The sequence below is a fragment of the Pezoporus flaviventris genome, unplaced genomic scaffold (assembly GCF_033815535.1).
Source record: "Pezoporus flaviventris isolate CSIRO_AGI_PZ_B2104156 unplaced genomic scaffold, CSIRO_AGI_Pfla_v1 ptg000015l, whole genome shotgun sequence".
Classification (NCBI taxonomy): Eukaryota; Metazoa; Chordata; class Aves; order Psittaciformes; family Psittacidae; genus Pezoporus; species Pezoporus flaviventris.
The window spans coordinates 41,486,529-41,513,825 of record NW_026892563.1 but is presented as its reverse complement, the minus strand read 5'-3'; the positions used below and the strand labels follow the sequence as shown (position 1 = coordinate 41,513,825).

Genomic DNA, 27,297 nt, shown 5'->3' with positions numbered 1-27,297 from the left:
TTGACGGCAAACAAACTGCTAGGGTTAGAAAACTCATTGTATCACTGTACTTCCTATAATGCACCCTTTTTTCAATGCTGTTCCTTTATACCCCTCTAACTTCTGCAGACACCGCAAGTATTTTCCCATGATCTTTCTAAACTACTGCTCACCTATTCAATTCAGACTTGCCCCACATTCTTAATTTGCCTTTCAAAGACCACTTTCTCTCCAACTAAGGTCAGTTTTGTAGAGTGTCTGGAAAGATGAGGTGGACTCCTCATTTATAGTCCGATCATTACGTTAACAACTTCCAACTGTTTACCAGGAGATAATGTACATAGGAATCTCTGCTCTTCCTGGCTCTTCACCAAATCATGAAAATAAGCCATTATATTCACTAAGAAACTATATGAAAAAAAAGGTAATTACTTAGAAATTATTCGAAACAGCACTAATTCCATCACAGTATTTTTTTTAATTTACTTTTTTTAAAATTTCGTTCTTTTTTAGTTTATGTTTGGGTTTATCCAGCACTCCGTTTTATCTTTACATGGGGGTGCCAAAAAATCCTTACATATCCAGAGATCTATGGAATATTCACTCAGTATTTTGCAGATCTGAGTATCTGAAGGGAGCCTACAGAGATGCTGGAGAAGAGCTCTTCATCAGGGACTGTAGCGATAGGACAAGGGGTGATGGGTTTAAACTTAAAGAGGTGCAGTTCAGGTTAGATATAAGGAAGAAGTTCTTTAATGTGAGGGTAATGAGGCACTAGATCAGGCTGCCCAAAGTAGTAGTAAATGCTCCATTCTTGGTGGTGTTTAAGGCCGGGTTGGACGGAGCCTCAGGTGATGTGGTCTAGTTTAAGGTGTCCCTGCCTATGGCAGAGGGGTTGGAACTGGATGATCTTAAGGTCCTTTCCAACCCAAACCATTCTGTGATTTTAGGATTCTAAAATACCCAGAATGATAACATAACAAAATCTTGTTTGGCTTTCTATCTCTCTCTAAAAATTAAATCTTGAGAAAAGAGCAAAACATTGTGAGCCAGTTTTGTACAGCTTTTCAGCCGAAAATGCAGTGAACATAGCATGACCTAGGCCTGTGAGGAAAACAAAAATACCTAGACATTGTCCAAGGTGCTATGAGTTTCTGTCACAGTAAGGAGAAAAAGTTTTCCGTTGCTTGAATAGTAATGTGATGTAACCAGAAAGAGAGTATAATGAGCCTGAATTAATGCTGTATGTTGAGTCCTGGTAGCTGAAATACCTTATTTCCAGTAGATTGTGAATCATTCTGAAAGCTATTTAGTTAGCAACATTTGTCACCTTACATGATAAGTGAGTCTTTACAGCAACACCCAGGGAATTCTTTAAATGTTTTACCTTAGACCCCTAAGAGGTACTCTGAAAAGTATTTCTTCATAGACCTGCTTTGGAGTCTTCATAGATACTACATATTTGTGAAGTATCTTTGTTAATACAGGCTGTCTGCCCTATTCTGCAGTCTGTTATCTATCCGTGAACAGTCTGCAGTTTGTTATCTATCCATGAATAGACCAGTACTTCTAGAAGAAAAACATCTCTCATAGGCAGTATTGTCTTTCCCTTTAAAAATCAAACTCCAGATATCAGTATAACCTCTGTTTCATTGCTGATAGTAATCAACTTTACTTTTATACTTAAAACAATTAGACACTGCCCAAAACTTGTACTTTTTGAAAGATTCCAGGACATTGTAATCTATTTACGTCTCACCAAAAAGGTTGCATGTTCAAGTCAGATGGAGGAGTGGGATAAGATATGGCCTTGATACAGCCTTGTAATGATGCTTAGGTCCTTCCGTAGGGATTCCCTCAAGGATAAGGAAACAGTAAAGAGTACATAGTGGATATAAACCATACCAGCTCCATTTGAGGTTGTGCAGCTGAGCTGGAAAATGCTTATTCCTCCCCTTTTCCACCCAAACCCTTAAAGTTAATCATCAAAAATTAATGCTCCCTGAGAGCTGTATTAAGCATACCAAGCCGTGTATGTATCACCAACTGTATTAAGTTTGTTCTCCCATATGGCCCGAATACACAGCTGGATTGTATTTTCTGTTACACACGAGATAATGTATAATTAGCTGAGAAAGCATGTCTATAGAGAAGAGATTTTAATGGGATATACCCAAGTACTATCCCAAGGCATTGCAATGACATCTCCAGAGTATCTTTTGCAGCAGGATGTAGGATGGAGGGGCTGGCTGATGTTTCTTTGCTTTCTTGTCTTTTGATGAAATTTACACTAAAGCCAAATCCCTTTGGCAGAATACTTCATTTTGTTGACAAAGTCAATTTGCAACTCACAGGCAGTTTTCACTTCAATATTTTAACCCACCTCCATATGGCAGTGAGTGCATAGGACGTGTAGGATGTCAGGTATGACTTTTCCTCCGTTGCAGGATTATTTAGAGTTGAATTCATAAATAAAAGAGAGAAAATAACTGAGCAGTAGAGGCAAGAGGGAAATTAGTTTTCCAATGGGATTTTAAAAAGAGATGGAGAGTGATGATGCAGAGGGATAGAGGAAAGTGTCAGATTTAAAGAATTAGAAAGCAGTATGACCTTGTTAATTTTTCTATCAGTCTACAGCTGTATTAACTCACACAGAAAACAACGCTCCTTCTTAAAATCTAATATTAAAATAAACATCACTATTTCTTTGAATATTCATTAATATGAATTTAAATGAGCCATCCTGAATTCGAGTTGTAAAATACAGACTAGATGTTGAGGTAAATGACTTCATAGGAATTGTGTGAGGATTTAAGAGTATCAACACATAATGTTTTGAATGACAGAATTATTTTTACAAAAATTAATATGGAAAATTATAAGCACAAAAGTAATATTGTCTTTCAGGATAGTTTGTCTGCAGTAGTATCCTGTAGTATAAAGAAAATCTGTCTAGAAATACATGCACCATATTATTTCAAAGCCACAGAAGTGTCTATGTACAACAGATTACATACTCTGCACTTTGATGACAAAAAGATGTGGCTCTCGGTGCATGTACAGATGAAGATGTTTTTCCCTGCCTGTTTTTTTCTACAGGTTCTGAGGAACAGATAATTTTGTGCTATGCTCAGTATCACACTAGACAAGCACAGGAATAGCACAGTCCTGGGGGCCTTCAGAATGCTTCAAGCTCATTTTCACATACGTGCCCAAGTTGCTTTATTCCAGCTTTCCCCCCTCCCCCGTGAACTGCCAGCATAGGGTATGTGACTTATCCCATTTTAGGACAACAGATGTTCCCCTGTGTCTTCTCCAGCTAAGGAGATATTTCGTTATGATCTTCTCAGATTAATTCAGTTCTGCTCAGAAAGAATCTGACCCTGTTTGAGCATCACCTGGAATCTGACCTCCATGAACAGGAGTCATTAGACAAGATATGGACGTTTCTTATAAGAAGCCATGGCATGTAGATCAGAAAATCCTCTGAATTTCTCGGTGGCATTTTGGAAAGGTGAAGTAAAATCAGTCATTTCTAAAGCCCTATGCCTTTCTGTGAGGTGCATGTGACATGTGATGTTCGTTGACCCCCAACCTCCCAACTACTTAAACAGCTAAACCTCTCCAGTCTTTCCATTTCTTTCATTGCAATTTTACATAATGTTTAACTGAGTTAGAAAGATTACATTTTTTCAGACACAACCATGTTACAAGTTCCCCATTTCCCTTAAGTACCAGCTATTACTTTCTTGGTTCAGATTTTGCTTTTATGTTAGATTTTTAAATCATGAAGAATAATATACGCACCATCTCCAATCCACATGAGGCTGAAGAGAGCCTGCAGGGTGTGTGACATTATTCATGAGCAGGCAGAGTTCATTGGGTACTGCTGTGGCTGGATTGCTAGCATCCACTGGCTCTTACTCCGGGCATGTTCTTTTATTGTTGTTCCATCTACCATAGTATGCTTGATAACCTTGCAAGCTTCCTGACTATATTTTAAAGTCAACATCAGTGACAGGACTGGGGAACAGGAAAAGGCTTATAACAATAGTGATTGAGCACTTAATTGCCTGGGCAGTCAGGAAGCATAGGAGCGCTATGCTGGTAGCGTTGAATGATTAGCTGGGCGATTTTTAGCCTCATGCTAATCATTCTCTTTTAAAACAAAACACTTTGCTCCTGTAATATTTTTCAATTACTCAAATTATTTGAAGTATAAGTAGCAATCTGCTGCCTACAAGTGAAATGTTTCTGATGTGAGTAGGAACAAGAAATGTAGTGCTCATGCAATAATACATTTCCATTACATTTTCAGCACGTTCTTACGAAAACAAGAGCATTGAGTAATTTGGATGCGTAAGAGCTTTTAGATAGCAGTATTAAGCAGACCTTAGTATTTGTCCATAGCTGCAGGAGCAGATCAGCATGTCACAGTGAGGCCCCAGGGCTCCAAGGAGTGCCTTTGGCATTCTCGTCCGTTCAGAGCTCCTGGGGAATGAACCATGTCTGGTGAATGTTTTTAAAAAGTAATCACTACAAATGTGCTTTGGGAGATAATCATTAAAATGAGATCTCCTAGCTTATTTTAGCATGGTAAGTGATGTTAAACAAGCTTCTCAGTTTTTCTATTCCGCTGTTATTAACCTAGTTTCCCAAGGGAAGAACTGTAAAGACCTTACATTCTAAAAAGAGAAAAAAATAGTTCTCAGAACTGTTGAAAGCTACAGTGAATAATTATGGGACTCTCTGAGCAGATATAATTTTTGCCTGCAGGAAAGAAACTATGGACCTTGCAGCAGCCATTATTAATGACACTGATATAATTCCTATTAGGAGAAAAAGAAATCTGGCTTCTAAATATCAACTGCATGCAGCAATGGGTTTATCAAAGAAGTTCTGAGCTAGGCATTCTCAATTAGGTGCCTGGTTTGGCTAGCCTCCTAATAGTTGTTGTCAATTATTTAGAGATAGCTTCTAAGCCTTTGTATTTAATAATAAAGTAGCCTATAGAGCTATTACTGTTGTCATTCCTGCTGAACCAAAAAATCTGAACGAGAAATATAATGTTGTTTAAGCAAGCCTAGTGGATTTAATTTAACAAAAAACATAGTTCAGTCTCTGCTGATCTTCTATTCTTGTCTGTAGCCAATACCATTTTCCCCAAGGAAAATTGCATGTACAAAGCTTATTCCAGTAAGTGCTAGAAGAGCTGCACAAATGTAGTAAAAGTGCATTAATGGTTTTGAATAAATGGTTTTCAAACTCTTTTAAAGACATAGGTATAGGAGGTATGCAAACTGTTGCAAGACAAAAAAGCACAGCTAGTTCATACTTCAGAGTAAGCTAAGAAAGCTAACTCCACTGATGGCAGAGATTGGTTCCTAATAAAAGGAATTATTAAACATTTTTTCTAGACATTAATAATTTGAACTTCAGAAAAAAATAGTCTTAAAAATAGGTTACTGACACAGCAAGAATAATATTAGCTGCAGGAATCAGTTATTAATCCTAAATGTGATTAGGTAGGGGCAAAAATCAAAACTATCTATTTCATAGTGCAATAAGCTTCAGCTACCTCCGGAGGAGAAACTTCAGATTATTTTGATAAACGTATGGTAAAAAAGAAATGTCTCTTCAGAGAGACTATATCAATTGCACAAAAGAAATTGGTAAGGAGTTTAACATGTTTTATCCTGAATTAACAAAATAGAGGGTGTACTCTCAAAGCATTTTATCGCTATTCTTGTTATTGTCATTGCTGCTGTTATTAACTAGTTACGGTGTGGTCACTTTTGAGTTTAGGTGCAGTAAGTTTTAGTAGCAGCTGAAGCTAGACATGTAGTTCCCTGAGGTATCTTAACAGACATTCAGGAGTCAGACTTCAGGGTTGAATGTTTAACACATTTTTACAGAAAGAATAGTGAGTTTCATGAGCAGTGACCTAAACATAACCAGTGTAGTTGCCAAGAGATGGTCATCTAAGCAAAAAATATTTCCTTATTTGTAAGTTATCTATAATATTCAGGTCACCATTTCTCTAAAATATGTCAGAAAGGTTCCTTTAGAACTTCTTAAAATAAAAAAATAGCTTAAAAGTCCCCAAAAGTCTTCATCTATGAGCCAAAACTGTTTTAAAAACTGAAACTAGGATAGTGTTTTCGTAATACACAAACTACTTCCTGTTAGTAAATTATTCTTTTGCAACCATAAAGGTGGATTCACAGGTTAAATCAAGAAGATATGTACTTCGAGACATAAGTGAAGTTTCATGTTATCTAAATGTGAAGGACTGTTCCAATATGAGGTATCATTTTAACTTAGTTTTTTCCTGCAATCCCTCACATGTTCAGGAGATATCTGGGGAGGTACAGGTAGAGATGTGTGTTTTGAGGGGCAAAGGGGAGAAAACAGAGAACTTCCTATTTTTTTTTAAATCTTCTTCTTAGGCTGCATTGCAGCTGCATACTCACCATGCAGAAGGACAGCTTGTTGTTAGTTTTCCCCTTTTAACAGGGTTTGTTTTCCACACAGAAATGTACACAAAGGCACTGACTGCATAATGTGAGCAACTTCTTTTTTATTCTGTTGTGATGTCCCCAAAGCAGTCATTTTGAGGGAAAGGAAAAAATATTGAGAGGGAAAGAGGAAGCTCTTTTAAGGAAACCCATTCTGTTTTCATGCAATAGAACATACTATTTCCATTTTTAATATTTGTATAACCATTTTGCCCCATATTATATAAAAACTGTGGGTTTGGCTGGGTGGTTGTTGAATGTACAATGAACATTAGAGGAGCTTTTCATTTAAATACATGAATTTGTTAGCCAACTTGAATTCATAGAAAGGGTATGTTATTCAGTACCACCTAGGCTTGTTAGTTTTGTATCCTAATAAACTAATGGATGTTTGTTCTGTTGATTTAGGGAACCATAATGTAAAAAATCTGCTTTTTTTAATGTATTAATAGTTTCAAAGTGCCCTTTCTTGATGTTCTTGTCAGGGAGGCTGAGTTAACAACCTATTATTATGTACTCCTTACTGGGCTGTTAATAGCTTTAGAGTCTTTTGCAGGAATTCACCTGCTCCTCATAAACACATTTATGTTGCTCTAGGAACTTCACCAGGTTGATGCATCTTGTATTTGCAATGACCTTGCACAAACTGTCTGGTTTTGTTGCATATACTGCCAGAAGTACTAACATAATGTAGTAACACTAAGGCAGTTCTTTAGTGACTGAGACAGCTCTTCCTTTATAAAAGGGTATTGTCACCTGTCTGTTTAATTGAAGAAATTAAACAAAACAAAACAAAAAAAATCAGACTTTTTTGGTTCATCTTTGCCAACTCAAAAAAATATTATTTCTGCTAAAGTTAGTAAAACTAGAAATAGGCACTTCCCTGCTGCAAATACAGGAACGAAACTTGTTTTGTCAGTTTTGGAAGTGTAAAATCAGCGTTTTTAGTTTCCTTGCTAGATTGTTAACTTTGTCCTTTGATATCCATGTTAAACTAATTGGAAAAATATTTTGTTTTTTGCTTTTTAGTCCTGCTTAACTCACTGAGGTGTTTGAAGAAAACATAAATTTAAGTAATATTCTGTCTTTATTGCTGATGTAATGCCAGGATTTGCTATATAGTCATGATGCCACAGATGAATTCAGCCCTTTGGAGTTAATGTTACAAGATAGATGTCTGCTGAATCCCGGCACTGAGACACAGAAAGATGCACACACATGCTCACAAATACACAAAGAATGTAATATCTCAGTGACTTTTCAATAGCTGTTGATATATTTATAGTTGAAGAGGTTTGCATAATGAAAAACTCTACGCAACCTCTACGGATTACCCCTATATATAGATTAGCAGGTTCCCCCTTGCTTCTCATTTATGATTTGTATTGGAGTGATTAAAGTCAAACTACAGGTAGTGTCAAACTTTGTATTTTATGGCCAAAATTCTTCCTCCAGATTTGATTTTTGTTGAGTGGTGTTGAAATCTGTATTAATACTGTCAACATTATTCTGTAAATCCAGATTTTCTTTGAAAAGGCAAGTGTCTCAAAGAACTGTATATATAGTTAGCATGTGAAAGACTCATTATCATCTAACATTCATGTAGATTTAAATTAATCTTAATGACCAGTCATTTATTCCGGATCCACAATAGCAATCTGAATCAATTTCATCTATAAAAGTATTTTACTAACTTAAATAAAAGGGATAGCTTTATTAATATCACTGAACCACAGCTGATAGCTCTCTTATGTGCATCTGTAAGCCAAGTAAACAACTAGGAATATTTTTGCTCTAAGTATGGCTTGTTTCCAAACTCCTGTATATCAATAAGGATCTTTTCTTTATTTGCCAGGTAGGAAATATCCACTAATACATGTGTACATTAGTCTGCTCTTCTAAGAATACAAGAATCTTCTTATCTAGAAGATTCAGCCTGGGTTCTGACCAATCTTAAAATAAGCCCAGTTACTTTACCTGTCCTAACACCCCTGAAAGGATGAAATACATTTTTAAAAGAAGTGAAATTAGGCAGTTTTTGTCACCAGCACCATTAGAGCTGGGTTTTTTATACCTGACTCAGTGCTGTACCAATTATACTGTAACAAGTCAACATCGCTGTAGAAGTCTTGTGAAAAATTGGATCATTGCTCTTGTATTGAAATTCCACTTCAGTTGTAAGATGCTTCCTTATGTCTTCACACTTCAAGGTGAAATAGGGGAATGACCATTTTGGGTTCTGCCATGACGGAGCAGCAGTTTTGTGTGTACAGCTGTGATTTTACCAATGCTGATAATGTTAGGCATGAGAAACTTGCCCTGTCATATGTCTCAGCAATTTAGAGAACTCCAGGTGTTTGGACTGTGGATTTTGCATTGCAGTTTTTTTTACATCACAGGAGTTGTCCCTTTTTTGTTATCTTTCATACAGGGTCTTGCATTTTCAATTTTAAAATTTCATTATCCAGTGACCTACTTCCTGTCTGTAACTAGAAGTACTGTTCCTATGATGTACAGAGATGCGCTGAGTTTGACTGAACAAATGGATATTCATGATTATTCACAACAAAAAAAAATAAACAAAACCAAACAGTATTTTTAAAATAAATAATTTCTGTAATTAAATTAAATAATTTTTTTTTATTATTTTTTAAATTAAATGTGTTACCTAGCAACGGTTTGGAAGCCACAAGCAAATTTGGATCAAAAATAAGTGAATTCATGGAAAAAAGTCCTTGAGCTGTAAAACATAATGAAGCAAATTTAGTTAATTCAGAAACCCACTAATGTGCACATTGCTGGACTCTGGGGGAGTGTTAAAGGTGAGTGTGGGGAGAAGGAACCTGTACCGCTCATATGGAGTCTCGTCTACAATAGTATGTACAAGACCTAATTCAGAAATTTGGACTATGACTCCCATATACCAAAGGAATGAGTTGGGAATTAGCCCACTGGCTGTGTGTACCTGGTACTTTGGGCTTGTTTCACATAAAATTACAGAAGGCTTCAATCTTTACATTTTGCAGGATTGCATCTGTTTCCTGATGAGTTGTGTTTGTCAGCAAATCTGTGATCTCGTTTTGAAATACACCTTAGTGTCAGGTATCTTGAGAAGAAGCTGTGCTTTGCTGTGCAAAGATGCCAGCAAAACTTGTAAGTGCTACTTGAGTTGATTTTTGCCATGAGTGGGCTAATTCATGCTCGCAGTAGTGCCTTGCTTTTTTCCAACTGAAAAAGATGCTGCAGGGGAAAAGAAAAATAAAATGAGTGACAAAATAAGAAAAATCTTCAGGGGCAAGTGGAGAGGCTGCGTTTTTATGTGCTTAAGTTAGCAAGGCTCCTGGAAATCCTCTGCAGAGGTTTTCACTGGTAAATATTTTTAATTAACAAATTTTATCAGAGTAGCTTATAGCTGCTAGTAAGGTGGAATTTAATATCTGCGCTTATCTGATAGGTCAAGTCATGTTCCCCAGCTCCCTTTATTATATTCTGCATTGCACCCTGTTCCATCACCAACTTAAGGCACAGACCTGTTGTTATTCCTTTCAGTTTAATCTCCTTGTCAATACAATCAGCAGAGTCCTACCTGCTGCTCTCACGCTCGGTGCTCCCATTTGGTCTGCCGTGTTAACCGCACAGCTTTCGCTCTGCCTACCTCTCACCTCGTGCTGGCAAGAATGTGACCACTCATTTAGAGTCACCCTGTCATCATCACTCCTCATTTAACTTTCTTTTTTTCATGGTTTACCTCACATTAACTCATTTCTGCCTTCCCAGGTATATAATCCAATTAAATTGAGGTTTGGCTGGGTTTAGACCTTTCCATGTTTTCTTGATGATTGGTTATCTGTCCTTCCCCTTTTCTTGTTGACAGCTTCACTTTATATATGGAGAAAATGATGAGCTGACTGGCAGGCAATCAAAACATAAAATATTGAATGGCCAAATGGGTAAAGCAGCACTGCAGTCCCCAAACTGTTGCATCTCAGATTAATCACAATGGAGGTCAAGAAGGGAAGGGAGAAGATTACAACCTAAAGTGGCTGATGCCTTAAAATGCTGCAGGTTTCTTCTCTGAAGCAATTACGAGAGCCACCAGCAGTTTTCTGTGTGGCCCTACTTTTTCCTGTCACCGTTTTCATCTTAGTTCCTATTGGTCCTCAGCTGTTTAAAATCACTTTTCTAAATTTACTTTAAGTTTGTTGGTCAGCTGGAAACTAAAGCTACAAGATTCTTAGGAAGTGTTTTCACAAGAGTATGAATAGTATCTTCCACTAGTATTTGTATTACTGTAGTTTTTCGTATCACTCTGTTGCAATGAGAATTTACATAATGCTGTTGAACATACTGTAATTAGAAAGTAATTAATGTTAGAAGCATGTTTTTGAACCAGTGACTGTTTTCTCTAATACCTGCTAAATATTATTGCTGTCATTCATGTTAATTGATACGCCCTAGGTCAAAATAATCACCTAAGAAAAAATCAGGCACAAAATTGGTAAAGACAGAGGGAGGCTTTCAAAGACAGACTGGTTTTCCCAGGTGTAGTTCATTTTACTGGTTTCGATGTAATTACAATTCATCTACAAGAATCTATGTAAGATGAGAAGAGAGATCTGACTAGGGGCAATAAGCATTCAGAAACCGTATTATGGAAATACTTTATTGTGGAGAAAGAAAACAATTTTTGAGAATTATTGGGGACAAATTAGTTGTGAAAGGAATATAGGCAATATAAATCAAAGGCGGTTTCTGTAAACTGGAGCTGTGAGGGGCTGTGTTTTCCTTGGAAAACAGAGACAGTAAGTACAAACACGGTTAGCTGTTATTTGTCTTTAATAGAATCTACTTGGACTGATTAATCACATATTGATTATACCTAATAATTACCTACTGTCTTTTTCTAATGTGTATCAAAGCATTAAAGTTCAGGTGACTGGGAAGGTAATTAGGTGCCACCATATATATTCCATGAGGAAAGTAGGGAAGGTGTTGGAGATTTCATTTCACGATAGATCAGAGCTATGATTAAAAAGAATTCCTGTCTTCCAGAATCGTGGTCTTTCCTTTAAAGTAATGGTGCTTCCTCTGTGTGTCACACTGTGTATATCCTTCCAACTGATGTATCAAGGAAAGAGGAGAAATGTGACCAAATGATCTCATAGATGATTCTTTTTTATAGTTGCTGCTTCTGTTTAAACATTGATAATGTCTGAATCATGGACCTCCAAATCTTTTTTACGTTAGTGTGGTACTTATTCAGCTTATGCATCGTGCTTTAGTGCACAGGAGAAAGACCTGGTCCCTGTGGTATATAGATTGAATCTCTATTAGTATTTTTCTGTTAAGTGATATGCTCTGAAAAGGCTAAGCGATATTTTATGGCTTAAGTACAGAATTTTCATGTCAGAGGACAATGGATATAAACTAGAAAATATATTTTCAAGCAGTTGATAGTAAAATCAGATACTGTATCCTTGGATTCTTTCTGTACATACACACTTGGAAGTTGTAGGTGCACAGTAAGTATGTTTTCAGCTGGCAGAAGCCTTTGAAAACTCAACACTTAAGAAAGCTTTTCAGTTACTCCGGGGACTCAATAAACTGAACAGTTTGGTTGTCATTCATAATATAAGCTAGACACAGAGTGGTAGTTCTTGGAGCTCCCATTATATATCCTAAATGTTAGAAAATTATATTCAGTTATCTTTTCAGTTGCTAAAATAAGAACTGATGAGATTTCATTGAGATCCATGTTTCTCATTCGCACTCAAATATTAACAGTGACAAATCTTGTATGCCTGAAAGTGCCTGGATTTTTATCAGTGCTTTACTGGTAAAATTAATCCTTTAAAGGTTATTCGTGCACTGTAAGCAAAATCTGTATTTCAGCTTTTATTTCTTTTTTTTCCCCTGACCATTTTTAGCCATATATACTTTTTCTCACCTGTAGCATCAGAATGTAAGCCATATGAGTATGAACTGATGAAAGGTCTTCACGTTTCGGTTAATCTTTATCAATATGTTATTTCATTTATGTTCACAGTCTTCAATTTTGTGCTGTTTCCCTCTGAAGTAAGGTGGGAATAAAATTAGAGAGCAGCATGTTCCCATAGGTGTGGCAGTTGGAGGTGCATGTATTAGTGTGCAAGTGTTAGTATCGACAGAAGGAAACCACTTTCTTTTGAGTGTATGAGAAAAATTGTAATGCTCATCATGATAATGTGACATCTGAATGAATTAATATGACTTCGTTAATAAAGTAGCTGATTTCAGTGAGTGATGAACTATCGTTTAATCTGATGATGTCATGCAGTGGAAATGTTTCATTACAGTGTATGCTGATAGGACAGATGCAGCTAGTCTGGTGCATTGCAAAAGAAGGCGGCTTTTCCTTATTTTTATACTCTGATCCTGCTACTCCATTAAATCAGTTTGTCTTCTCTTAGACCATATGCACCACTGCAACCTCCATTCAGTCTATTTCTTAGGATATGAAAAAATGTCTTGACTATAGAGCCAGGTATAAAATTAGGATGCATACAGATTCAGATACTAACGCAGAGGTGGCTGCAAGAAAAGAGTTTGATTCTGAAAGGTATTCATGTTCATGCATAGACCAAACTGTCACAGATTTGTGGACATTGTCTCTCTCATAATCAGACTGAATCCAGTGACAAGAATCACACAAACAATAAGAAAAAACAATTTCCATAGAAATAGAGATAGCATTTTCAAAGTTATGATATAATTCTGTTTAGCTTGAATAGCTATTCATAGGCTTTCTGTTGTGTTGTGTAATAACATTGGCTTCACTTATTTTTTGGATTATATTTCTGTTTTAATTACAGGTTTTCACCAAGATAAGTTTGCAGTAGGCTATAGAAGAGTCCTTGTGAAGTTACTCTTATCAGAATCTGACTAGTAGTTATATGAATATATTAGATAGACTCCTTTAACTTATGTTTACATCCTCAGCCCCTGTGTTCTCAAAACTGCTTCTTGCAAGTGCTGTGTCATCTTAAGATCACAAATCCTGCTCTGATACTAAAATGAAGAATCAGAGCATTTGTTGTACTTTCCTTTGTATATGAAGTCTTTGATGTTTCCCATGGTCCCATCACTGTCCACATTGGAGATCTATGACAGAGCATACTGTAGCTCCTTCTAGCCCACAGAATCATGCTTCCTTCCAGTGGAAAATAGGGTGCATGGCAGGAGGGCTGATAGATGTGTAAATTTTGCCACATCATAAAATCAGAGTCTGGTGAAAGCACACACTAACATCAATGAGCTACATCTAAGTCCTGCAGTTTAAAATTCACTTTTTGAACCCAGATTCCATGCAAAAGTGTATATTATTTGTGACAAGGATAAGACAAAGCATCCCATACTCCTCTGCAGCCTAAAATTGTATTGTTTTATCCTAAGACCATCTTTAGCTTTCCTGGGAATGATCATGGGCCAACCTTGAGAGCCACCCCCATCTGCCTCAAATTGCATCTCTCTGTGGAAAGCTTTGGCTTGCTGGGTAGCTTCAGATCTTGAAATTGTAATGAAAAGGGTGTAATGGCAAAACATCCACTCTTTGGAGAATTGTATTATGTATGAATCCAGTCCAGAAAGGCTGATGTCTCTGTGTGAAACATTCATATTAAACAATGTGAAGTTTCCAGCTATTAATCGTTTTGTCTCGAGTTTGAGCACCTTTCTCCTTAGCTACAGGCTTCTGAAGCTTTTTGTTCTCAAATACACCAAGGTGGCACATTCCTTTCCCCTCATTTCACTTGCAGTTACAAATCCTACCACTTTTTCCATATGACAGAAGTACAAGTTTTATGGTTGTGGACCCCTAGACACCATTTTGACTGTGATGGATGGCATAAGAGGCTGCAGAAAGGAAAAAAGGAAGGAGGCAGGAGAACACAGAGATGGGACCCCTCAGGGCCTCCTGCGGGCAGCTGCAGGCATGTGGTGAGGGCAGCAAGCCAGACAACCCTTGGAGGTGACCAAAATACTTCCAGTGCCCAGAAGGACATGCAGAGATGGCAGCCCCTCAGGGAAATGCTGTTAGCCACAGCCTGCTCGCACAGATGGAAGGACCCATTTTGTTGATTAAATGTTACCATCACAATCTTTGGCACGGTCATTATATTTGACCAACTACAATAAGAAATTATACTCAGTAACTGTCTGTCCAAAAAAAACTTAGGGAAAAAAATATGTTGCTCAGAAGAGGTTGAGCCCAATAGAGTCTAACTGAAACCTGTTCTTCTCCCGGTTCTATGTTTTCTGTGAACCAGATTGTTTCTTTTTTAACAGCCTGAAAGCACCCTTTGAATAATGTATATGTAATCTTAATATTACAGTATGGTATAACAAATGTATATGGTGCCCTATGGATATCACAGTTGGATTGTTAAGCATATGCCGAGGACATTTCTGTTCATTTGTCAGTTTGGAGACAAATCCTGCTGCAGTGAAGTAGAGCTAGCCTTAAGGCACCATATAAAATATTGCAGATTACTGATTTCTCAAGTGACAGTAATTAATGACAGGGAATAAACTCTCTGTTCTGAGTCATCCCTTCTTGTAAAAGTATCACCAACAACTTGTCTAGCAAAGCAGCACTTAGTTTGTTCACATCAGTTGATGCGGCTGGGCTCCATACTACGGCAGGTGTCTGCAGTGGTAATTCCCAGTGATCTCTACACCATAATTCTCAGTGATCTGAGTCAGGAATTTCTTTACTGAGTTCTCAGCAGATGCCCAGGACCAACTGCTAGGAGATTAGCAGGGGACTTCTGCAGAGAGTGTTTCACCTTATAGAGTGTGAAAGGGAATTTCATGTGCAACTGCATTACAGCTACATGGAAAGAGAAGCCAAGTTCAACAGCAGTGATGCAGTCGACTCATTCTAGAAGTTTACAGACTTTAAAGAAAAAGTTAATTTTTATTTTCTTTTACCCACAGGTCTACCCACGGATAGCGCCGGCATTTTGGCACTACCTGCGGGTAGAAGTGAGTAGCGGGTATTTGAATACTCCAACATCTTTACTTTACAGCTTACTAGTATTTACTGACCTCCTAGTTTGTCCATTGTGCAAAAATAATTAGCTACCATTCTAGCTGCCATTATCTCTAAATGTAGTCTTGTACTAATTCCATGTTGTTTTGACTACAGTGTAATTACTAACCCAAGTCACAAAGATGTGATGTGATGTTTATATGCAAGATCAAAGCCAAAAAGATGAAATCTAAGTCAAGGCCATATCATGCATTATGACTACAGCGCAAAATCAAAGCACAAAAATCCATGCCTACACCTCCTTTTATAAACACATTTTACATTCATGAGAAGAATATGAAGCTTCTGTTATATCATTTTTTGCAAAATTTGTACAACTCAACTTGATATCATTTCTCCCCTCTTTTGTCCCTCAGGAGCATGAGCAGCTCAGCTATTCCTCCACAAGGTCCAAGGCTCCAAGTGTTATCATCACAGGTCTCAAGCCAGCCACCAAGTATATATTTCATATCAGAGTCAGGACGGCAACAGGATACAGCGGCTATAGCCAGAAGTTTGAATTTGAAACTGGAGATGAAAGTAAGTTTCACTGAAGGAAAAAAAAATCACATACAATAGGAGTAGCATCTGTTACTGAAACGTCGAGACATTTGGGAGTTTGAATGGCTGGATCTATACCATTTGCTTTTCACAAAATCACTGCTACTCTATGACAAAAACAAGTAGGCTTCAGCCTCACAATTCCTAACAATAGACATTTTAGCCCAACCCTGCAGCTGAAGGAATCTTTTCTTCTGCCATGTGTCCTTATGGGTCCCTTCCAACTTGAGGTATTCTGTGATTCTATTGCTTAAGGCCTTCCTTTTGACATCTAGAAGTATTCGTAGTCTAGCAGCTTCATGCAGGCTCCCAGAACACAGCAATGAACTCTTTTTTTCTGTGGTTATGAGTGCTCCCAGAATCTACAAATTAAAACAAAAAATAAAAAAAACAAACAAACAAAAAAATGCATTTCCATCAATCAATAAGCCTACTAAATTTACCAGTAAAAAGCCTACATATTCCTACATAATAATCAAAAAGGTTTGATGCTGTGGATTATGTTTGTGCTCTAAACAGTTTTATTATATTCGTCATATAATTGCCCTCCATGTTCAAAGAAACTGCAAACAAGGTATCTACAAGCATTTGAGGTAAAATTAGTGTAGTAGATACGACAATAAAACACCCATGAATGAAATTGCTTTAATTGACCATTTTTTCTGTCATGTTTTTCATTAGTGTTTTACAACTCGCTTAAGCTAACAGATGGACTCAGAACTATCTGTTTCCAAGAGCACCCATGAGTTTGCGTTCTATTTTCATTGCTCCTTAACGTTTGAGGGATAGATTTCCAAGCACTTAGTGCCTAATTGTACACTTAACAATTTTCTGGGTACTGAAGCCAATTGGTTTGTATAGGAGTGGAGCACTTGGGTGCTTTCAAGAATTCCAGTAGATCCTGTCTGCATCTTCTGATGCACTAAATACTAGGTACCCAGGCACATAACTAGTCAAAAGTAAAGGGTACTTAAACCTCTATGAGCCTATGTTTGTAAAATGTGACTTACCAATTTAAATCAGGAAGACTGTGGTTCCAGTGGCATTTCTTTCATTAACACTGCTGATAGAAATATCTTCTGGGAGTGAGATTCCACCCCTTCCTTGCCAACCCCATATCTCCTTCTCAATTGCATTAATGCAACAGGCTCTTGGGCTGCATGGTGAGCCTGAGCTCACAACACTCTTAAACGTTTAATGCTTCTATTACTTCTAAGCACTCAGTACGAATCTTGATAGTGAAACATAAATACATATTGCATATTTGCTGCTTACCAACATCTATTGCTTAAGCTTGTGCCTGACTAAAGGTATGTGATTTGTTATAAATCGTGTGATTGAAAGGAAATGCAGACAGAAGAGGTTTTGTTTATGATCAGTTGAAATGGAGGCCAAGAGAAATTCTGCTGCATTTTGAAATGGTACCTGGAGCTAGGTAAAGACTTCAATTTAATTAAATGATAGTTCAAATGACTGTGGTCTTATCCAAATATTTATACACTATTGCTTTAGATTTCAAAGGGAAAAAAATATGGCAAAGTGCCTGCTGGTAAGTACTACTTATTTCAGATGGAAGCAGTACTCAGTGACCAGTCAAATGATGCCTTGTTACTCTCAAATATATCTCACTTTCTTACAGCAATATGTTGAAAATTGCCCTATTCTAAAATTTAACACAACGTGAAGGTGATTTTGATCATTCGTTTGCACCCCTTTCGTAACATGGGCCAAATGTCTGTAACCGTAACTTTTTCAGTTAGCTAATGACAAGAGATTGAAATGCAACATCTACCATGTACAAATAGTCTCCCAGTAATGGGGAGCTCAGCGTATTTATAGGTAGATAGATAGTGCCAGTGCTTAAGCCTCATAATCAAAAAATTTCACCTTATTTCTAGCCTGAGTTTTTTTTATCTTGTACTTTGTGATCCATTTCTGCCAAATTAAAAAGTTACTATCGGAAATCTCCTTCTCATCTAAATGTGTTCATGCCATTTTAAAGAACTCTCTTATCTTTCCCCAAAGTGATATAAATGCTCTCACACCCTAAAAAAGACTCCAACCTGTCTTCCAAACATCGATTATTTTGTAGCTGTCTAAAATTCTACTGTCCTTTTTGAAGAGAAGAATAACACCAGAGCTGAACCTGATACTGAATTAAACTGGAAAACTAAATCTGCTTATGATGCCATAAACTGACCTGACACTGCTTTCCTTCTTATAATTCAGTTTGCTTTTACTTACAATTCTAAACATTTGCTGCCTGAACTAAAGCATTGTCTTACACAGCTGAATAACTAGAGCATAGCAAAGTTTTTATCAATACCATTGTATTCTAAGCTACTGACCTACATTTAGATGAAAGAATTGGGGGGGAATGTGTTGAGACATGGACTGCATAGTTGTATCAGTACATGTAAATGTTAATTTGCCCTTGCTGGCATGAATCTATCTTACAAATGAGTTCAAGTCGAGCTGTGTGGGAATCTGTCTTCATCATGTACTACTCTGGCATATGCAGCTCAGCTGAAAATGTTCTGATTTTTTAATACATATTCTCAAGTATTCTGAAAGATACCAAACAGTATTAGACCAAGGCAGCTGTTGCAGCTCCCCCCATCCCTACCCATTAGAAACAAGTAACTTGGTGAAAATTCCCCATTTGCAGTTGCTTTTTGTGGTCTTTCAGTTAGCCAGATTTTAATTTATTTGTTGTCAGCTAAAGTTAACGTTCTCATGAGAAGGCTGGGAAGAATGCAGTCCTTTAAAAGGCTGTGTTAACAACAGATAATTTGTCTACCAACAGTCTCAAAAGTTACAAATAAGTATTTCAGGTCATGTGTTTGATAAAATCCTTCTCAGGCACAGTAGCTTGTAACATCCTTCAGCTCTCTACCAGTTGTACATGTTACAGTCTTAGCATCTAGAGAAGGATTCCAGGACAAGATGAACCACCAAGGTTATTCCGTTTACCCCGCCTGAATATTGACATGATTTGTTAATAAATAGAGGTAAAGCAAGCAATCAAAAAATAGGATTTTTCTTTAAAGTGATAGTCAAGTTGTAAAAATTAATGTCTCATCAACTGTGCAATGTACATATTAATATCCTCACACTTGCTGTTCTTGGCAGGACGGTGCTGTCCTGCCTCCTCCAGTTTACTGGTTGAAACACTGTCTGTTATATAGGATAAAAGCTGAGGCTGGTGCTGGGAAATGCAGTACTTTTGCAAAGCATAGTAACCATTGCTTTTGACCGTTTTATTCCCATTTTATTCAGTCTCTCTCTGTTTCATCATGTTACAGGCAAAACACTTCCAGCAAAGCTGACTGTTTCGTACGCTCCAGTACATGCACACGTACCACTGTTGTGGCTATAAATTGAAGCATAACTTCACTCATAGATCCTGCTTTTATGTATCGGTAATACCAGCTGTTTGAGTCACTACAAAAAACTCTGGTCCTCCCTAGGATAGAAGCTGTCCCTAGGATTTTTAGAAATACATTGACTTACCAATGTGAAATGGACTTTTGTTGTTGTTAGAATATTTGATGCTTTGTTAAGAATAAATCAAATTTCCAGTTGAAACAAACAAGTGCGATAGCACATATCTCGTATTTAGAAACTGTCTTGCTGGATCTCTCCCCATGTCTGCCTCGTCCTACTGTTCATTCAGTAGTAGTCAGCACTGGATAGTTCAGGATGTCTCACTGTAATCTTGAAGTATTTCCTTACTGTATTTTATATTTGCAGCTATTTGTTCTTCAAATTTGGCTTTGGCCTATCTGATTTCTCTAGTGTATGTGCCTGAAAGCATTCCCTCTTAGACTGGAGCCCATCAGCTCACTGGAGCGCAGGAACTGCAGCACTCCTGAAAATGTAAAGGTTACCCCAATTAGACTCTGTACTTTTCTTTCTTCTTCTTCTTAAGCACTGATGTTTGCAATGGCTTGTAAATCCATCTGACATCCAGTTCCTGTCTATTAGAACTCCAGTTCTCGCGATCTACACTTACCTATCTTACATCTGCTCACCATTATCTGTCCAGCTGTCTTTCTGTCATTTTTTTATCTTTCACTCTGCTGGAAGGTCTGCTGCCTGATAGATGTCAAATTGAAATAACTAAAGGATGTAGCTAAGAGACAGAAGTGAGCTGTCCTTAGAGCTTCCAGCCCTTTTATACCAAATACGCAACCTTTTAAAAGATTTTGCAGAAAAGAAAGGAGAACAGAGCTGGAAGATTCTCTTTCATCCTCTCACACTGTGACAAAAATGTCTGCACCATTTCTTCCAGTCTGCCCAGTGTGGACATGAAGAAACCTCGAGATATTTGTGTTCAGCCCACAGAGGAGGGAAGGTGCAGCTACTCTCCACAGATGGGTGAAGAACCCAGGGAGGAACTGGGATTGGATGTGAGTGTACAGAGTAGGTGGGGATAGAACTGGTGCCAGGCTGGATGCAGAAGGGGTTTCTGGGCATGGTGTTAAGCATGGAAGCTGGAGCAATGTAGTTAGACACTTTACATGTCATTTTGGGTGTATAACCTGAGTTAAGCACGAAGAGTAGTGGGAGTGAAGAGTTTATCTGGATAACACATTTCTCAGTACGTGTATGATGGGTGGTCATTTTAAAGCCAAATCACCTGACTAATCACACCAGTTGCTGCTGTTTAGAGTTTAAACACCCAAACTTTGTAGAGTACTATCTAATCATCTTCTGGGGTAAGAAATAAATCCCCCCTTTTCACTGTCTTGTGCTACTCAATTTAAAGTATGTTTTTGTCAAAATGAACTTCCTGAGCAGACAGGCAGAGAGAATGAAACGCAGTACCAGACAAAACAGCCAGCCCAGTTAGATAGGGGAAGCTCCCAGAAGTGTCTTAGCACTGCTATTGGTTTACATATTCCTGTAGAGACAACAAAATACTGATTTTAGTTATATGAATTCTGGTCTTGTTGTTTAACTAATGAGATTCTGTGAAAAATGTTATGTACTTCTATGATTAAATGCAGCACTCTGACACACAAACACAGACGAAATAAGGTTGCAAAAACTTGAATGGCTTTGCAACCTATTGTAATTGGTTTTTAAACTGAGTTTTTCTGTCTTGTGTAACCAAGAATAGTCTTGAGGAGAAACACATGGTCATATACCAATATGCACAGCTGATAGAGAGGAAAAAATGAGGGAGGAAAAAGCAGGAAAGGTTCAAGAACATGCACAGCAGACACAATGCACGTTAAAGCCCTTGTTCACAGCTTGACCTTTACCTTAAGAGAAGACTGAAGAAATGAGAACAGAGAGATGGAGGGACATGCTGAATTCAATTTAGAATGGCAAAATTATGTAAAAAAAAAAATTAATTATTGAGTGTCCCTGATTACTGTCTTCTCACTGTCTAGATAGTGTTTTATGAAACCTTTTACCTGCATGTGAGGAGTCTGTGTATGTGCGTACACGTGTGCTTATATATGTGCTCTTCACTGCACTGTGCCTTTATTGATTTCTGTAAGGATCACTTCAAGCAAAAATAAGTATTCCCATCCTTTTCCCTTACCTGCCTCTCTGTCAAGTTTTAACAAATCCACATTTTCCAGTTGTATTTGTTTGTCATTCGACATTTTTATCTGACAAGTAAATAAAGCTCATTGGGAAGTTTCAGGCTTGAAAGCCCCTTATAGTGATTTGGCTACTTGAAAAAAAAAAACCCTAATGTATTGGACTCTGGCCCTTCTGCAAAATACAAACGAGAGAAACAGGATGACCACTTTTTAAGTATGTGCAATCTCAGCTAAAAATCATATTGCTTAGAGGTAGAAAGAACTAAGTCTGGAATTTCTCCCCTTCATGTGTTTCAGTCTGGTTCCTAATAGAAAATATGCTATTAAACTGATATATTGCATTCTGGTTTAGCTAGAACACCACAAAATATCAGCTCCATTCAGCAGAAATGATCCAGGGCGTGTGACTTTCTTCATCTTGATAGCAGCAGTGTCCTTCTTTGGACTATGCAATCAGTGCCCGCATTTGCACCTTTAATTCTCATGAAGAAAAACCCTGGGTTGTGTCCTTGCCAATGAATGCCTGCTGAAGAAAACCACAGCTAATTTATCTGAGCTCATGGATCGCTTTTCTCTGGCTGACTTCACTATTTTAGCACACATCATCTTCCTATTAGAGGAAAAAAAAAGGAAGACTCATCTAAAACCTCCTCCTGCATTTACAACTTCAAACTGTGCCTGGCTTTAACAATCTTTGCAACGTTTAGCACAACCCCCTCTAGTCTGAAAATAGTATTCAGCCTGTGATTTGGAGAGCCTGTTATTATCTGCATTGCCACTTGTGTGGTATGATACTTGTCACGTTGCACTTTTCCACATAAATCTGACCCTGTGAAGCATAACACAATGCAGAGCTAGAATCCACTCCCATAATATTACTAGATACCATTTTGGAGATTAGCTATTCAGTATTTGCTACACCATTTTATTGGAAGATGTATGCATGTAACTTGTCTATGGAGAGCTTATGGCCACATATACTGAATGCTTTGTAATTTACTCCTTGTGCCTCTACTGCCATTAAATTATATGGGCAAAACCCTAATGGCAGAAAACTAACAAGTTGGTTTTGCTGAAAATTTGACATAAACTGCTATTGTTTTTATTTACTTTACAACCTTTGCACACAGTTTACAGGGCTGATTTCTAAACCACTCACAAATATTATTCAGAAGCCAAATGTTATTCATTTTATGAGGCTTTGGGCAGCAAAGTGTGCGTTGTATCAAGTGCGAAGCGAGAGAATGCAGCCTGCTGAGCTTTCTAGGCTTTCTACGTGATTTCCCTAAGCTTTAATCATCCGGTACCTAAAGAAAGCTGAAGATTTTGCTTATAGCGCAGTTTTGACATTTACAAAATAAAGGTTGCATTCTTGATGAATCAAAAATTATTCCTTTCTACATTTACCACTCTTGTCAGAGGTCATTGAACAGAATTATGTATTCTCCTGTCAGAACAATGTTATGTTTCTTATGGGAACAGAAAGCTGGGATTAAGTGAATGGTATGTGCTGAAAATGTTCACGTGTAACTGAGTTAAAGAAATAAAACTGGATTCACAAGACAGGAGATAGAGAAAAAACTGAGCCTTATTCTTTTTCTGCTCACGTAGTATTTGGACAGTGAGGACCAACCGGACTATGAGTACTTTGTCTCTGTAAAGATTTAATAGTATTCACAATAAATTCATAGGAAGAGCAAGTGTCTGGAGACAGGATAATTTCAGGTGAACTTTTTTAACTCCCAAATATTCTACAAAAAGCAGAGATAAAAATACAAGGTATAAGAAAACAGTCCACCAGAGCAGGCTGTAGGTAAAACTGTATACAATTTGTGACAGCCACACTAAACGCCAGACATACAGAGAAGTGTGTGAGGCTACACATTGAGTGTGCTTTTTCCTGTTTTCTCCTAAACCCAGCTTAATATCTCTTACATACATAGCACTGCTGCTGACTTCACTGGGACAGTTGGATGATGCAAAGTTCTGAATGAGATGCAGGATTAAGCTAGATAAAGCTAAAAAAAACACCAAACCAAAACAACCCAAAAATGTCTAGTTTTGTGTCCAAAATCCCATCATATTCAAACTTCAGCAAACTGCACGTGTCTGATAATACCAGCTCATAATACCTCATCTCCCCCCCCCCCATCGTAGCTGGGACATGGATTATGGCTTTTTGCACATTCACACCTGATGTCCTTGCTAAGCAACAAGGAAACTATTACAGAGTAATTGCAACATTTGACCAGTGAAATGTTGCCACCCATTCTGTAAGAACCCTGGATTTAACCTCTTTGTGCTTCCTTTCAGCTTCTGATATGGCTGCGGAGCAGGGACAGATACTTGTAATTGCCACTGCTGCTGTTGGTGGATTCACTCTGCTGGTCATCCTCACTTTGTTCTTCCTCATCACTGGAAGGTAATTAACACTGCAGTGTTCTTGTTTAGTCAGGGTCAGAGTCACCCAAAACAGAGAATTTAAGAATAGCAGTTACACATTTCCAGTGTTTAAATAGGGTCAGACATACCAGGGTGAATGTCCCCTTGGTTCAGCACTGCTCATGCCCACAGTTCTATTGTGAGTGTTGTTTTTCATAAGAACCCAGTTTGAGGAGCTAAGCACTTTTGTGAAATCAGAAAATTGGCAATTTTTGAAGCAAGTTTCTGGACCTCTTGCCTGCAGAGCAAGAATTGAAAAATGCAGTACCTGCACGATTATGTATATGTTTTGTAAGCACATTTTTGCAACTATTAAGATAAAATACAGGAATTATGTAATGAAGGTAAACTAAGGAAAATTTTCCTTCAAAACGCTAGATTGATTCTACTGCCTGTGCTGTCACTGGTGAACAGAAAATAGTTTCCTGGAGGTCCCAAATTGCTGTTTTTTTGGCCTTTCTTAAATTGGATTGAAGACATCTCAATTACATCTGCTTTACAGCAGTACTGTGGCACTGGCGGGGGAGTTCACCAGCCTGGAAAATGATTATTTTTTATAATGACCCCGGTTCTTATACTTACAATTCTTTTAGCAAAGTGCTGATTGTCCACCTTTCTTCAGCTGATGTGTTGATCAGGATCAGATAATGACCTTATGCAGACTGGATGAGAAAGCATTTGATTTATGTGGTCAAATGCCACGCTCAATTAAACACTGAAGGCTTTAAGGGAACTCACAAATTCTAATTGGACATGCTAAAAACCACATGTAGAGGCCATCAGTCCTTGCTGGGACTCAGATTACCATAGGCATAAATGCTTCCAGGATGTCTTATCTCCTTTTCCATTGAGCCTCCAGGTGTTTCACATGTGGTATGAGGACTTCACCTGCTTATAATCAGAAAGCAAAGCAGAATTTGAAAGGACAAAGACATTATGTCTCTGTCTCCTCTGTTAAGCATCAGTGGCACCACAGTCCTGCCATGGATCAAGAAAGCCTAAAACCAGACTGATCCCTTGTAGAGATTATGGGCCTTTGTGCATAGGAGTCATACTCAGCTCCTGCAGTAGGCTCTGTAGGGAGTGTATGTGTGGAGACAAACTTTTCTTAGAACGTAACCTGGGGGGGAAATCCCTACGTGGCATCCTGAAAGAAATCAAATGCTTCTTTTAGGGAAAAAATCACTAAACTCAGGACTGAAAAATATGTCAGTGGGTTTCTTTCAGTGTTTATTCCTCTTATTTGCTGATGTTAAGGATATCAGAGATTCCATAGAACCATAGAATAGTTAGGGTTGGAAAGGACCTTAAGATCATCCAGTTCCAGCCCCCCTGCCATGGCAGGGACACCTCACACTAAACCATGGCACCCAAGGCTCTGTCCAACCTGGCCTTGGACACCGTCAGGGATGGAGCATTCACAACTTCTCTGGGCAGACCATTCCAGTGCCTCACCACCCTTACAGTAAAGAACTTCCTCCTTATATCCATCTAAACTTCCCTTGCTTAAGTTTTAACCCGTTGCCCCTTGTCCTGTCACTACAGTCCCTAATGAAGAGTCCCTCCCCAGCATCCTTGTAGCCCCCCTTCAGATACCCTTAGCTTTCTAACATCTTACTCAGTGGGACCATTTCAGTGATTAAGATAAGAATTCATTTTGAAGTGCTGCTTAAGAGTGTATTCCACAGAAGACAGAGCAAGAAAATTTTGAATAAATACTCAATTTACTCTAGGACTGGAGGTAAATTTCTGCACGAAAAAAACGGGAGCGGTACCCTACAGATGTGCTCTGCTTCACTTAGAATTCTGTTTTGAATTAACAATTTGACGAGCTATGGAGTCCTAGGGTTGCTGATGAGTCTATTCATAGTGGAGAGGCTGGGTTCAATGAGCACCTGCTTCAGCACTTTGCTGAGTGATTATCCAAGAGCAAGCAGGAAGCATGGCTATCAATTGCAGAGAGAAAAATGGAAGTGACAGAGACTTCAAGGGACAGGATATGAAGTGAGAGGGGAGTCCTGGCTAAATTCTGGGAAATGGGATGTTAAAGCTCAGTGTGATTTATTATAATCATTACAGAAATTATTCCTCTCTGATTTTCTGTATCCAGCACTAAGAGGGAATGGGGAGCTGGAGCTGGATGACTCCTCTGCTTGTGATTACTCGCTGGCTTCTGTAGTCAAACATTTGGGCCACATGCTCATTTAAGAGGATTGGAGGGTTAAAGCCTTTCTTTGGTTGTTCTCTTGGGCAGACAGTTTAAGTGTAAGAGCTTGTGTTGAGTGTTCTTGGCAGTTGGCACTCTACAGACCAGTTGTGCAGGTCCTAAAAGTGGAATTGGCGTGCTTAGTGATCCCAGCAACTGGTGTACAATTTAAAGATTTCCACAGAAGCTGAGAATCCACTGGTTGCTGCTTCCCTCCCCTAAGGGTGCATAGCCATGACAGCTTCAGAAGTTTCTGCCCTTAAGGTGTTCATCATCATTTGTAGCAATGGATGAATTTGAGTGTTCCTATGCTGTTTCAATGTTTAAATGAAGTGTTGAAGCGGTGTTTTCACGTATTTCTAGTATCTTGATTGTTAGTATTTTGCTGGATATAATATATATAATTATAGTTTATTTTATTTTATAAAGCTAGTAATGACACAGAGCCCAGTCATTTTGTTCAAGCTGGTCTTGGAACTGAACATCTGTACACCAAAGCACATATCTACACACACTGCTGTTCACTACTGGGGTCAGTGCCCCAGTAGCCCTTAGCCTAGCTCTTAGACCAAAAGTTTTCACTCTAAATCAAACTACTTAGGCTGTTCAGTGCCTGAGAAAGAGCTTTAAGACCAAGAGCAAATACTTCAGTTTTATTTGATTGAAACAGTTTCTCCTAGCATGTGTTTCTCTAAATTAGCATTCACAGTCCTGCAGGTAGGCAGCGTTCAGGCTGGAGGAGATGTTATTGCAGGGAACCTGAAAGCTTGCCATGTGTCAGCTTTCTCCAGCATAGCCTTGCATTGTCAGGTAAGGCTGCTAACAATTCATGAATATCCAGAGTTTTGTGTTGTTTGCCAAGGATTTGCAGCAATCAGACAGGCATATGCTAAATCATCATATTCACATAGCAGGCTATGTATTGTTTATCTTGCAGGTTAGCTGCTATCTTACCAGAAGTAA

General features: G+C 38.1%; 1 protein-coding gene across 8 annotated transcripts in view; it reads left to right on the top strand.

Moving 5' to 3' along the window:
• The window catches only part of EPHA6 (EPH receptor A6), a 467,959-nt gene that overhangs the window by 331,252 nt on the left and 109,410 nt on the right, over positions 1 to 27,297 (top strand). For 6 of the 8 annotated variants that reach the window (XM_061454323.1, XM_061454327.1, XM_061454320.1 and 3 more), the window contains 3 exons: positions 15,471 to 15,518; positions 15,942 to 16,104; positions 24,000 to 24,108. In XM_061454323.1, the coding sequence (XP_061310307.1) occupies positions 15,471 to 15,518; positions 15,942 to 16,104; positions 24,000 to 24,108 (320 nt within the window). The remainder of the gene's footprint in view (positions 1 to 15,470; positions 15,519 to 15,941; positions 16,105 to 23,999; positions 24,109 to 27,297) is intronic. The other 2 variants (XM_061454328.1, XM_061454322.1) reach the window with 1 other exon arrangement.